Genomic DNA, 13,981 nt, shown 5'->3' with positions numbered 1-13,981 from the left:
ACCACGGATTACGTTTCCATGATAGATTTGGGGGGCGCAGAGGCGACGTCTCGGGAATGACAGCGACCATCATTCCGCGGGCTCCTCCGTGCTATTCATCTGTCATGTGCCGAACCCAAAGCCCTCTGTCTCAATTGCTTATTAAGCTTCCACATACATTATCAGACAGGCTGAATAATGCAGGGCCGCTGGGTATGATCCATATTTTATTGATTTCACGTTGAGTGTAATGATCAATATGGCTGCATTTGTTTATCACCGCATACCGGTCACATCACTTCATATTTGTGTGTGTGTGTGTGGTAAACACACACAAATATATCGTCAATAGCACAAATATGCGTTTAAAGAGGGAATTCCATAGGGCAAGCATACATATACGTATCAAAGGTTGGGGATGTAAGCGGCGGGGTCAAGCACAATAAAGAATAATAGTTTTGATCACGCAACAATTGTCAAGTATAAAGACGTTTGTCTAAATTCAAGGTATTGCGCAACATCGTACTGATTAGACTGGGTGATGTTTATAGCCTTGAAGGTGTTTTCATACAAACCGTAATTATAAAGTCATGACTGTCTTGGTGGTGACAGCAAAATCAAGTGGTCCCCTGTGGACACTGTAAATACAGAGAGATTGAAAATCAGGTCAATATCACCATAAAGTGCCTTTGGTGTCATCGGAGCAGAAAAATATGACAATTGACGTGAAAACCTTTTGGAAAGCAAACCAGCGTGCAACCGAATAATGTTGATATATGAAGGCCCGCCGTGTGCTCATTACATGCTAAGAATAGCTAAAAAAGTCCACAAAGGCGACAAGCAAACCTCCCACAATTTGCAGTATTACCTTAAAGATGATTCATAAAATAAAAGTTTCCAATGCTATGGTAACACAGAGAAGCAGAAAAATAACAAGCCGCAAACAACAAACATATGAAATGAAGACAAAGGAGTTGCAAACATATAAACAGTATGCAATTTTTAAATGCAGGTCATTGTTTTGATGTCTGGCCCAGCGGAGGCGGCGTGAAAGACTCGGTGCACGTCACTGCTAAAGACGCTTTTTTTTTTTTTTTTGCATGTCGGCTTTCCACATATTGTTTTAAATTCCGAGACAACAAAATTCTGTTTCATACTAACAGAGGGAGGACAATCAAAGGAATACATTAGCAGCTTGCTATTATTTCTAACAAGAAATTGTGATAAAAAAAAAAAAAAAAATAGGTCACATTTACAGTGAGGGGGAGTTCATGAATTTTAAATCAAGCATTTCAAACCTTAAAATATACCAAAGGTTTCCTTCATTTTAAGCTTTGAACCGGATTAAAGGACCGATAAAGGGTCGCGACATTTTTTAAAGCCTATTTTTTGCCAGCACGTCAAAACAAATGTCAGCGGCGTATGTTGTGGTGTGTTACAGCGGCATTTCTGGCGGGCACTCGTGGAGGAGTGTGACTGAGACGGACAGCTTGTGTGGTTCAGAGGACTCGGACTCAGCCCGCCCGCCAACACGTGTCACATACTGTTACGCTTGTACCGTCTTACTGATCATATTTTGGGGCCAGCCGGTGTAAATCCAGCAAGCTCGTGTGCAGCTTGCAGACCCATTTGGCAAGAGCGTTGAGAAGACACAAGAAGCCTGGCAACAATAAATGTTTAATTGGACACTACTAGAGATGGGCATTCAATTTGGACAGTCTTGCCATAAAATTCAGGAACTGGCGCCGACAACTAATTGTTGTTGAGGAAAATTAGCATGTAAACATGGAAGAGGCAGAAACCACTCAGCTGCCCAACTTGGCACTTGACTCAATTCAATTCTTTCAAAGTAGTGATGCGCCAACATGTTTGTCTGCCTTTGTCATCAAATAAAATCCCACAAAGTCGCCCATAACTGGGGCAATAAAGAGCAATTATTCAAAACGAGCATGCTGATTGGAGCTATCAATCAGGTAATCAGCCTGCACACATCGACTTGAAGGCCATCCCGAGAGTTGTTTTAACAAAACATTCCCCTGTAATTATCATTAACTCGGATTTACCGACTTATCCTGTCAATGTCACAAAGACATAGCACACAGTTGCTCACTTTGCTTTCTGTCTTAATGTGATTTTGTCAAATAAGGATCAAGAATTCTAACACACGTGACAGTTCTTGAGAGCGGGACCGTTTCATGCAAATGAGCGACTGGACACCTCTCTGCATACTGTATTCTGCTGGGCCAATGGCAAGTATGGATTTTGTTGCCATGACAACCCAAGGTAGGGCTAAGAGGTTGAAGTGGAAGGTGACGATCCAGAGTGTATGTGTGTGTGTGTGGGGTGGGGGCTTACCTGGAGCTAATGCTGCTAGTTAATGCTAATCCATTCATCCAACCAAACTTCATGTAATTCTGCTGACTTTTCAGTTTTGACATGGAGGGGTGCCAAACTCACAAAGGGTTGTGGGTGTTTTGGCATGTTGGAGGTAAAAGCAGCTCTGGATCTTCACCTAGCCTAGCTGCTCAAATCATGGAAGGAGAAAGTTAGTTTAAGGCTGGTTATTATGCAACGCCTCATTTCACACTTGATGGGTGGGCAAGCATGTGACAGCCAACTATTTGTAAACAAGCTATTAAAAAGTCGATTTTTCCAAAATATTAAAGCATCGATGATCCATTTTCATTGAAACAATGAGACCGAACACAGCGAAAGCTGTCAACGGGCTACACTGTGGTTCATAATTAGACCATAACTATGCTGAAGATGAGGGAGGGGGAGCCAATGAGAAAGACTGGAAGGATGCTGGAGAGATCGTGATGACAGCCAGGTAGTGCCCCGCAAGTCTGCCGGGGAATGTGGAGAGAACAAATGCCACAAGAATAGCGTTTATCTGCAAGTCACACCGGGGGAAGGGTTGGGAGGCTGCGATTACCATGACAAATTAATTCAGTCCCAAAATACCAGTGTACCTTGCGGTCCAGTTTAATTGGGATTGCAAATCTTTGCTACCTGAAAACAGGGGAAAACTGAATTTGTGCTTGAGTTTTTGGATGGAATATAGAGAACCCCCCCCAAAATAAAAGATACACGATGGTGCTGATTTTTTGTGATGTGATTACATTATGACGTGTGAAGGCAAACGACATCAAAGTCCAAAATCGATAGTGTGCACACCGAGTTCCAGTTAATCCAGACATCGATGACAACTTGAACTAGGAAGGCTCGGGTTTCCTTTCATCCCAGCTGATCTTCATATTGCTTACGGAAACAGTCTCCCACAGGAAAAAATTCCCAGCAACGTTCCTGGTACATTTTCCACACATAGGATTCCTGCGTCAACACAAGGGAGAATGTCGTTTTGATATTTACTCTTTGTTCACCTTAATTGTATGACGCAAAATACTTTGAGACTATTTGCATTTTCTGGCTTTGTTATATTTAGCACAATAACAAATGACAGCAATCAAGCACTAAATTGGCCCATTTGACCATGGAGCTCTAATTGCTTTCAAAAACAACACCCGGTGTGCCCCAACATGGCTCAGGCGTTAAAATGAAAGAGAAACCAATTATACCTGTCCTGTGTGTTCCGTTTCGTCTTTGTTAATGAGGTACATCAAGAAGAATCTGCAAAGACACACGAGAACAAATTAGAACAGGAACCTGTGCGAGTCCTCTTATTGTCCTCGTTATTGACAACGGTTATTGAGATATGGGGTATTGGTTGGAACACGCGTGTTGTTTTCAGGGATAGTAAAAGCCATGACATCAGAGATCAATCAAGCCAGTTACATCCAAAGTGTTACAGTTATTGGTGTAGGGATGTGAAACTACATTTGAGAATAATTAGTCTGGTCTGCCATATTGGCAACAGCTCATAGGAAAACAGAGGCAAATCCAAGCAGGTCATCAGTGGTGATGGTGGCACACACAAGGACAAAGTGTAATTTTTTTGTGGTAAAATACAATAAACTCACAGATAGTTGGCCAAGTTGTGCTCCTGCAGAGTATGAGTCTCAAAACCATGAGGAACTTTATCAAAGTACTCGCTTCCTATTCCACAAATAAAACACTTGGTCTGCAGGGAGGGAGGGAGGCAGAAATAAAAGGAAGAAAAACTTGAATTGTTATGGGATTTGGTCACGGTGTTTGGTCTGATGGCACCACACTGTAACAAAGTTGTTACTTCTTTTCAAAGCCAGCGTCACCTTCCTACCGAGAGGCAAAAAAAAGCCTGAAAAGCAAACCAAATTGGGGAAAGCTGCCAGGTTCATGCACATAATTTGTATTCTCGGCTCAACTACACCAATCACACGCTGCGTGATGGTTTGGAGTTCATTTTGGGGTGACGGCCCAGAACAACCCGGAGAATTTCTATTGTGGGAGCACTTGTTTGCAAATTTATAATACCAACACACTTACAAGATGACACTTTGATAAACCGCTTATCAATTTTTGCTATTATTGGAATGCCAAAATCATCAGCACATGCCAAATGCAGAAGTTTCTTTTTTTTTTTTCCATCTCTCCGACTGTTAAGGCAGACAGCTATTTTTTGTGTGAAACCTGCATTTGAGGATTTAAAGCATTGTGTGTGTGTGTGTGTGTGTGTGTGTGTGTGTGCGTGTGTGTGTGTGTGTGTGTGTGCGTGTGTGCGTGTGTGTCACACCTCACCTCCATATCCTCTTTCACCTGCTCTTGCTGGTCACGCAGCTCCCCAAAGGCATCAATTATCAAACCTGGGAGAAACAGATTGTTTTTTGTTTGTATTTTTTGACTCTGATGAAACAAAAGTGTATTTTATGAAACGACATGAATTCAGTAACTTTCCGTGTACACTGCTTCACTTGTTTCTTTGCTGCCCCGTTACCGAGGCAAAGCATTCATTACCCATTCGACATCCAACTCACCTTGAATGATAGCCAGCAAAATGACGACCACAAAAAAGAAAAAGGTGATGTCAAAGACGATACGTTCCACCTCAGAGTCATCGCCGGCGGGGTCCTCGATCTCATCGCCGATGCCCCCTCCCGCTCGTACTCCCACGTACATGTGGAACATGTAGCACTGAAACAAATGAGTGGAAAATTCAGGAATAACTAGCCGGGCCTGCACATTTTTTCTTTCCATCAAGGACTGTGTCATCAATATTCTTTGCCTTTTTGACAATTTCTTTTCCTGAAACACCTCGTACAGTTATTTCCTGACTCCCAAGTACTCACATATTGACGAAACCAATAAAATAAGTAAACACAGATGCAAGAATGTGCTGCACGTTCGAAACTGTGAAAAGTGTGGCTGCTCAACGTTAAGCATACCCAATAAGACAGTAACCGGGACTGAAGATTTAATGTAAGCGCTCTCTCCTGACTCCAAAAATAGACGGGATTTATTCAAACGCTCTTGCCACGCGTCCGTTCATGAGTGACAGGGGACTGCGCATCGGAATAGAGGCGGGCAGAGGGGGGGCGGGTGAGTTGTGGCTCGCCAAACAAAGTGATATTATATCTGGAGCAGATGCTTTTTTTACCCATCTGTCCGTTATTTCAGGGAATAATGGTGGGAGGAATAAGAAGCGGATCACTGACAGAATCATCTTGACGTGACTGCGGGCCCGCACGGGTGTCTTTGCAGATATAGAAAACAATAGACACGGCCGAGACCCAGAGTTGGATTCAAATTCTCCATGAACAAAAGCGGTGTCCATCAAAACCGATCATTATCATCCTTTTGGCACCCACAGTAAGCATGTCGTCGCACTTCATGTTCGGGCCGTCCTTGTCGTCACTCTTGTCGTAAAATTTACGGAAGAAGTTGAAGGCCACCACCGTGTAGAGGTAGACCACCACAGCCAGGAGGCCCAATGTCAGCACCAACTAGCAGATGGCACAGCAGGAGAACCATCATGTGTGAACTTTCTTTGGAGGAACACCAGTGAGGAAGTTGCATACAAACCTACACAAAGGTATGAAACACACGCACCTGCTTTCCATTGTGTGTGACAGAGGAGAGGATGGTGCGAAGAGTCTTGATTCCCATCGCGATGTCCAGAAGATGGGCCGCGAAGAAAAAATTGTTATAATGTCCCAGAACGGACATGGCCATGTAGCAGGCCAAATAGAGGAAAGACTGCAGCCACACACAAAGACAAAGGAGCAGACGGCATGGAGACCAACGTGTACTCTAGATAAGGCAAAATCACAGGATATTACGCTCGGTGCTCAGTCGATCCGCATCAAACGACAATGAGGAATCAGTCCTGAAACATTGAAATATGATTTGTGCTGCGCTCACGTTATCTGTTAACGTACCCGTGCAGGAAGTGAGCGTCTGATAGCGAGCGACATCGAGCAGAGCGAGAATTATAATAGCTACGGCTATTGTGCCAGCTTGACTTACATTGTCAGTGAGAACAACCCCAAGTTTCCACATCTGGTACTTGACGTCAATGGAGCTGAAGCTGAAATAAAATTAAGAAAATAATACTGTATTGTATTATGAGCAGCATTTTTCAGAGAAACATTAAAGTCCCTTAATGGGAACTGCCATTAATGTAAATATTTGCGTACTCACAGTGTGACCCAGGCAGCTTCTTTTCTGAACTTGTTCCTCTCCGTTCCGTCAGAGCTGAAGTCTGAGGACGCCTGGTCCAAACCAAGAAGTTCACTGATCGTCTCCCGGCCATAAAAGTCACCATATTTGTCCATCACCTGGAGGGAGGCGGTACATGAGAAAAAAAATATGTAATGAGAAATGTGTAGCAAAATTGATTAATTATTCAATTGTATTATTAGTATTATGAAATATGTATTACATTATTAAATATTGATTTGACCAATTCAGTCATTGCAATAACACAACAGGCGTGTTTCTATGCCAATTTGTCATAAGTCTGTGAAGATATATGTTTATTTATCTTGAACTATAAACGAGTGTGCTTTCCTGGCAGGAGCCCCATTTCATCACAATCCTTCAGGCCGCGTGCCTCGTCTCCGCACTCGTAAATGCTGACACGGTGGAATAGTGAGCTCCGTCCGGAGCCATTCAATGAACGATCTCTTTGAGTGTCGTATTGATAGAACGACATGGTCATTCCAGGCGAGCTGAGTAAATACAGTCACTTGTGATGATTAGGTATTGAGATGCCACAAGGTCACCCGATGGACAAAACGGATCAGTCTCTGACAGAGGATGGGAGTGCCTCATAATGAGATGCCTCCCGTTGGGCGACGCCTTTCAAGGACAATCGGATGCTAATGGCATTACAATTCAGTGAGCCAGCTTTGAGTCATGCAAAATTTAAAATGAAAGCAACATTGAAGTTGTTTGGTTCAATTACGTAATAGGGCCGTGCTTGCATTATTTATGGCCCAATTTTACCTTTCTTTTAACAAACTTGTCCCAGTAATTACTTGGAAACGACCTGAAACAACAAATGGTAGACAAATGTTAACATTTTACATTACTTTTGTGGCATTATCTACAGATGCTGCCTTGAAATATGTGAACATACACAGTGTTGATGACCAGTCGATCCCACTGGCCTTTAATGTCTTCCTCCGGGGGCTGCTGGGTCACATACAGGCCATCAAACTCAAGTCTTCGGGCCACTTCCTTCTCCCGTTTGAAGATCACCAGCGGGACCTGCCCAACCAATGCGGGCAATTTGCGTCATGTGAAGACCTAAACGCTCCCGTGGGCGCGTATGCATGATAGAGTGATTTGAGCGGAAGCACCTTGAGGCAGTAGTAACCGATAATGCAAGAGAAGGAGATGAGCGTGTGCGCCACCGCCAGGAGGTGAAGCGACGGCTCCATGTAACCGCTGCTTTCTTCCAAAACATAATCAACTCCGCCCTCATCTCCCTCTGGCACTTCCGATTCAGATGACGAACGCAAAGATACCACCTAGCCTCATGTAAATGTTAGACCTGTTCAATATTTATGATAAATTAAAAAAAAAGCCTCACTGACCTTATAAAAGAGGAGAATGAAGTTGATGGCAAAGGTGACAAAGAGGGACAACAAACGCATGTTATAAAACGTCCTGGCAAAGTAATTCTGGTGGAAAATGGAAAACAACATTAGTTTGCTCGACTATATATAACAAAGTCTATTTTTTTTGTTTTGTTCATCTGACCAGCAGGCTCTTGTGATGAGCACTTATCATCTCGCCGAAAGCGGAACGCTGGCATCCTGCTTCCTCTGATTTATTCGAGAGTCTCTTGGCTTTCCGTCCATCCTCCTTCGCTGTCGTCTCCTCGCATGTCTCCCATCTGCGGCGCCACAAACCAACAGGAGAAAGGTTAAAGAGCCTCATTTTAACAAGGCAATATGAAATAATATTCATAATACATTGACACGATTAGGATGTCGGGAATGATTAAAGATTAAGATTAAAGTCCCAATGATCGTCACACACACATCTGGGCGTGGTGAAATTTGTCCTCTGCATTTAACCCATCCCCATGTGACTGATTTTGACCAAAGCCTCCAGGAGGCGTTTTCAAAATGAAATCACTCACTTATCTGATTCAGACATCATCTCATCCTCAGCTTTTTCCTCTCCAGCCTCATGCTGCTGACAGAAAAAAAAAAAACATTTTTTGAATATATGGTGAATTGATATTTTGCAAATTCAGAAAGACAAATACCAGCCCCTGACGTCGGTCAGAAAACGTCACGTCATTGGGATTGCGCAGATCCAAGCGACTGCTCGTCACGTCTTGTGTGGCGAGCCTGTATTGTCCTCCGTCTCTTTTCACTTTGAGGCCAAATATGTCAGACAGTACATCAGTCCCCCTAGCGGAGGTCACAGCCGCCGTCTGGCCGCTCTGTCGCCGAGGGGAGAGAGTGGTGGAGGGCCGCCTCGGACGCTCGGCGCCGCTCGTTACCTCTGTGACCTCATCAAGCGTCGGTTCGAGTATACCACCAAAGAGGTCGTACACGGTCATCATTTTGGCTCCCTCCACAATGCCGCCATTGACAAAAGCTACGTATAGGCTGCGGCTAGCGCCGCTCACAATGAAGCAAAGGCACCCGAGCAAAGTCATGAAAAGGAATCTGAGGAATGCGACAGATGACAGGAGGACATCCTTCAGGCTCATTTTGGTCAGAGCGTGAAACTTTTTGAAAGAAATGAAAAACATTCCCTTCTTGTCCAGGTCTTGTTCTTCGCTTTCCTCCTCGTCTTCTCCCCCGTGTCGCTCTCCGTTGTCAGAGCCAGAGATCTGAGCCGCCAGCTGCATCTCGAAAATTGTGTCTTCGCAGAAGTTGACAAACATCTCCATTTTCTCTTTCTCGCCGCCTTGGTTGACCACGTCGAAAATGAACTGCCGCTTGGACTCCTTCACCTGCGGCTTCTCCCACTGCATGCGGCTGGATTGGCTGATCTCAAAGTAGACGCGCTCTATGCGCTTGCCGCCACCGAGGATCTCGATGCGGCCTAAGTAGGGTTGGAAGTAAGTCAAGACGCACTCGGCCAGCTCCAAGAAGGCTCGCAGCCTCGAGTCATTGGGCATGTGCTCGGACAAATTGGTGAGCAGCACGGCAATGCTGAAGCCGATGTCTTTGGCCGGCTCGTGGAAGCGATCCACAAAAGCTCGGTAATCCGGGATTTCCCCGTCGTCCGTGTCCGCACAGGAGAGGAGGAAATGAGTCTCGGCTTGTGAGAACTGCTTGGAGAGCTCCATGGCTTTCTGGAAGTCCTTTCTGGAGATGCGGCCTTTGCCATCGGGGTCAAACTGGTGAAAGGCGTCCGAAGCCGTGAGGTCTTTAAGTTTGAGGAACATGTCGAAAAATTGGAGGATCATCTCCACGTTGCTCGACGATTCCACCAACATATCCACCATCTGCTTTCCGATGGTTCCGTTTACGATATTCCCTGCGGGAAAAAAAAAAAAAAAAAAAAAGACCAACATAAACTTGGCCTTGATGCATATAGTGAACAAGACCTTCCTCTGGATCATCTTGAGTTGTTCACGTACCTTCCAACATGGACAGCAAGAAGACAACCATATCCTTTTGTAAGTCCATGAGCTCTTTTAGGAGCTCTATTTGCCGTGAATCCTGCACACACACAAAAACATTAAGGGCAGAAAATGGATTGAATTTGAAATTGAGTGTTTTAGCGTGACGTCGGAAGGTGACGATTGGACCTACCTGGGAGAGCTTCATCTGCATATGAGCAAAGGCGTGGAGGAATCCCACCACGGCATCCCACAGACGACTGTGAGCCAGACTCTGCTGGTTTCCATTACACGGGCCCTGCGGGGCAAAAACAACCAGCATTATTAATGAGCCCATAGCCCATGCTGTGAATTGTCGAAGAAAGGGAAAGCGAGCGACCTGTATGTATTCGGTGAGTGTGTTGAAGACCTGCTTAGCCACTTTGATAGCCTTAGAAAAATTGCGTTGGCCTTGCGTGTCAATGGCAGTCTTTCCAGAGTAGTGCCAGTAGAAGTCACTGATAGACTCCTGCAGAAGTCACACGGAGAAATATTAAGTCAGCCTAATACGATTGTTTTAATTCCAAACAACGAGAGCGAATCTGTGCCATGATTTATTCATGCTTACCTGTATTCTTAGTAGATAATCCACAGTGGAGATGATCATGTTGACGGTCGTATTGTTTCCTGTCTGCGTTCGCAAGTAATTCTGGAACTCTGACGAGTGAGAGTTGAGAAAAAGGGCATTTTCCCGTTTGTAGAAATGTCCTGCAATCTCAATGCTTGCACAGCAATTATAAATCTGTGCAGTTAATTAAAATGTATCAATAACCTGAGTTGTGTCCTTCACAAAGCAATTGTAGAAAACGGAACAGGTCGCAGGTGAGTTCTTCATCAGGCATCACCTTCTCTGTTGAGGTGAAGAAAGTGGACATTCATGAGGCAACATTGTATTTAAACGGCTTTCCGTGTGAATGCGCTACCTGAGCGCTCATCCGTGGCCATGCCTAATCCTTCAGCTTTGTTCTGTCGCTCAAATGCGTTCAGATCCAGTACACTGGGGAAATATACACACTGCATTATCATGAGCAACAATTTATGTACATCCAAAATGTGAGTGCGCATCTTCAGACTGTTTACATTGACCCACCTACATGACTGCATGAGTCCGGCCATGCTCTGAAAGAAGCCCACATCTCGTCTTGCCCTCAAATAATTCAGCATTTTCTAGTCAAAACAAGGTGAAGTCTCTTTAGGTCATAGACTAAGACAACAGCGCCGTCTTATGTTTTGTGAAGTATAACAAAGAAAATCAGTCTGAAGATAAAAGTTTGAGTAGAAGTCAACGCCGCGAGGCACCTGCTGAACGGTGGCGTTTCCTCCATGTAGAACAGCAATGCCCAACTTGAGTGTTGGCGCAATCGTGGAGCCCATAGTTCCTGATTAGTTGTCAGAAAATGTCGCGCTCATTCAGAAACACTTCATAACTTGCAAGCTTGAGGAAAAGCGCTCATACAAAATAAAAACCTTCCGACATGCTTCACTTTTGCTACTTGCTCCTCAGCTCTTACCTCTGCTGGCACTGATACTTTGCAAGACCATCTCGGAAGCGCCGCGAAGGTGCAACCTGGCCTGCTGGTACAGCAGCTTCTGCTTCTCCATCTCTTTCTCCTGAAACACAAATGGGACTATTCGAGTCAATATGATCGTGAAGGTGTTTTTGTTGATTCTATCAAATATGGACTCACTTCAAAACTTTGCAGCTCTTGCTGCTCCTCGTCGTCATCTTCGTTATGGCAGCTCTGTGAGGAAAACAATTATTGTCAAGACAGTAAGGACTGACAAAATGAAGAATGACACAAACATGCCAAAACTACACATATAAAGTTTACCAAAAAAAAAAAAAAAACCTAGCTCAATCTCCAATTTTCTATTACCTTGGCCATTATCTCCACGTAAGAAACATAAAGCCAGTCAATTCCAAGATCACTTGTATGGGAAGGAACATGAGCTCATGTCAGTAAAGGGACACGCTAAAACAGAAAGAAAATGTTGCTGGATCTTGGCTCATGACAACACCTCCGTTCCATCAAGGCACTGCAACTGAAGAGCGTGATGAGCTGTAGGAGGGGATCCACCAATTTGGCACCGTCTCTTTTCTGTTCTCGTCTTCCTCCCGTTAGTTCTGTCTCGCTGAGTTTCTGTGGAAATCACGAAAGAAATTTTTTTTTGTAGTTCTCCATTTACTCAATTTTTTTGGAAAGCCCCCAAGAATGAATTAGTGTGCTCTGTCATCCATTTAATTCTACAGCGCACAAAAACAAAAAGGGATGCAAAATCGTTTTTGCAAAACAAGTCATATTTCACATGTCTTCTTTTGGGTTCCCTTGTTGATATTAAGTATTGAAGGCCGCATATGATAAATCCAAAACATAAACCATAGTCCAAAGTTGCCGACCACTTACAGCCAAATCCTCCACAAGCTTCTCCTCCAAAGTGTGCTCCTCATCTAATATCCAGGATTTGTTGTAGCCTTGGAGGAACAGGTTGACAGCTCGGTGCCTGGCAAGGCAAGTGAGAGGGATGGCAAACTCAACATTGGCAAGTGTTTCTGTTTGCATTAAGATGGATGCAGACAGCAAAGAAATACGATTTTAAACCCAAACCGCATGATGTTTGTTCAAGGTTGTCTATAACCAGTGGACACTGGATTATTCTTCCACATTTCGGTACACAAGTGGATCAGTGTTCAGGTGTTTGTACCTGGCCAGGTTGTAAAGAGGAGCCATCCTCAGACAAGCCACTACTGCTTGCTTTCTCTGCTTGGACAAGACTTTGTGCCGAGTTCCTTTTTTATACTTGTGTGGATGTTCCACCTTAACAACAAATCAAAGATAGATAAGCAAAACGCGGTTTTGGTTCACACTTCAGAAGCAGCAACCTCAATCATTTGAGTGAGTCATAGAATTACATATATACATTTGTCATTCATCGGGAGTGCTGGTATTGCTTTCTTCAATGTCACATCAGCATTTAGACAGTTTGTAATGCGAGGCGCGTTTCTTATGTCGTTCCATTTCAAAAGCTCATTTGCAGTAAATATATCAAGATCAAGATAAGTAGCGGCACTGAAAGACAATTACTGATAAAGTCTTGAAGGCTTAGTACCGTCTGTCTCTCCTTCATTATCATCCATCTAAAATAAAATGAGCTTTTGTCTGATCACCTGGTCGAGGTAATGAAGGACACGGGCGAGTCCCACCACCTTGTCTGCGGTTGTCTCCAAGTCAGCAGTGGCGTAAAGAGTATTCTGGGTTTCTGAATTCAGGTTGCTTCTCAGCGAGTTTGTTGATGACTTCTTGCAGAGGCGAAAAACAGAAGCACGTTTATTTATTAAGTTGCAGGGCTGTAGAATGGCAATTGCTGGAAAATATTTGCTGCTGGAGTGAACTAAGAATGCATGCACAGAGCGTATTGCCATATTGTGTAACAAATTCAAGTCACAGTGTGATAGTAGAATGGATTTTACAAGCTACAAGAAGATTCCATAGTCTAATCAACAGCACTCTTGTTGCTTGATTAAAAAAGCATGGCTACTCGGGCGTGTCGGTGCGCATGTGGGATGTACATGCACTTCATTCCGAAGACAGACGCCCCAGGATAAGTGGGAAGTGGGAACATTTTGTGAGGAAAAAAAACTCATGAACAGTGTAAAAACAGAGTAGTAGCAATATGTTTCAAATCAAAAGAAGGCCTCTACCTGATCACGAGAATGTAAAAGGTATTTATACACACAGTCACGAATCTCATCTTCAGTGTTCTTCTGCGGGAAGCAGAAACAAATCAAATTTTAAATAAATATAGAACATAAAAAAAAACCAGTACCTTTGGTCCACTTCATATTCATGACTGTACTGTATATGAAAATTAACTACGTATTCTGATGTGCTCTCTTGACCAAGTTTTGTGTTGCATGCTAATGCGTTGTCCTCGTGTGACCCGTTCCGTGATTCTTTTATAGGTCCACGAGTAGGCGAAGTAGCAGAGCCCAAA

At 43.9% G+C, this 13,981-nt stretch overlaps 1 protein-coding gene across 1 annotated transcript in view; it reads right to left on the bottom strand.

Annotated features, from left to right (window-relative positions):
- Positions 1–2,948: 2,948 nt before the first annotated feature.
- Positions 2,949–13,981, bottom strand: part of ryr2b (ryanodine receptor 2b (cardiac)) — a 38,138-nt gene continuing 27,105 nt past the window's right edge. Inside the window, exons 73-104 of the mRNA XM_068652632.1 lie at positions 13,689–13,751; positions 13,155–13,283; positions 12,692–12,804; positions 12,394–12,490; positions 12,008–12,129; positions 11,866–11,917; positions 11,677–11,730; positions 11,500–11,599; positions 11,288–11,367; positions 11,079–11,155; positions 10,912–10,985; positions 10,761–10,838; positions 10,557–10,645; positions 10,329–10,457; positions 10,143–10,247; positions 9,968–10,049; positions 8,636–9,864; positions 8,507–8,562; positions 8,122–8,257; positions 7,956–8,042; positions 7,719–7,889; positions 7,496–7,626; positions 7,363–7,405; positions 6,556–6,692; positions 6,382–6,442; positions 5,965–6,111; positions 5,724–5,858; positions 4,893–5,049; positions 4,657–4,721; positions 3,960–4,060; positions 3,558–3,609; positions 2,949–3,312 (exon numbers count right to left, since the gene is read on the bottom strand). Coding sequence (XP_068508733.1) covers positions 3,217–3,312; positions 3,558–3,609; positions 3,960–4,060; positions 4,657–4,721; positions 4,893–5,049; positions 5,724–5,858; positions 5,965–6,111; positions 6,382–6,442; positions 6,556–6,692; positions 7,363–7,405; positions 7,496–7,626; positions 7,719–7,889; positions 7,956–8,042; positions 8,122–8,257; positions 8,507–8,562; positions 8,636–9,864; positions 9,968–10,049; positions 10,143–10,247; positions 10,329–10,457; positions 10,557–10,645; positions 10,761–10,838; positions 10,912–10,985; positions 11,079–11,155; positions 11,288–11,367; positions 11,500–11,599; positions 11,677–11,730; positions 11,866–11,917; positions 12,008–12,129; positions 12,394–12,490; positions 12,692–12,804; positions 13,155–13,283; positions 13,689–13,751 — 4,248 coding nt within the window. The 3' untranslated portion in view covers positions 2,949–3,216. The remainder of the gene's footprint in view (positions 3,313–3,557; positions 3,610–3,959; positions 4,061–4,656; positions 4,722–4,892; positions 5,050–5,723; positions 5,859–5,964; positions 6,112–6,381; positions 6,443–6,555; positions 6,693–7,362; positions 7,406–7,495; positions 7,627–7,718; positions 7,890–7,955; positions 8,043–8,121; positions 8,258–8,506; positions 8,563–8,635; positions 9,865–9,967; positions 10,050–10,142; positions 10,248–10,328; positions 10,458–10,556; positions 10,646–10,760; positions 10,839–10,911; positions 10,986–11,078; positions 11,156–11,287; positions 11,368–11,499; positions 11,600–11,676; positions 11,731–11,865; positions 11,918–12,007; positions 12,130–12,393; positions 12,491–12,691; positions 12,805–13,154; positions 13,284–13,688; positions 13,752–13,981) is intronic.

This window comes from Syngnathus scovelli, chromosome 12 (assembly GCF_024217435.2).
Source record: "Syngnathus scovelli strain Florida chromosome 12, RoL_Ssco_1.2, whole genome shotgun sequence".
NCBI classification, from domain to species: Eukaryota; Metazoa; Chordata; class Actinopteri; order Syngnathiformes; family Syngnathidae; genus Syngnathus; species Syngnathus scovelli.
The sequence above is the reverse complement of the archived record's forward strand: the minus strand, read 5'-3'. Positions and strand labels throughout refer to the sequence as shown.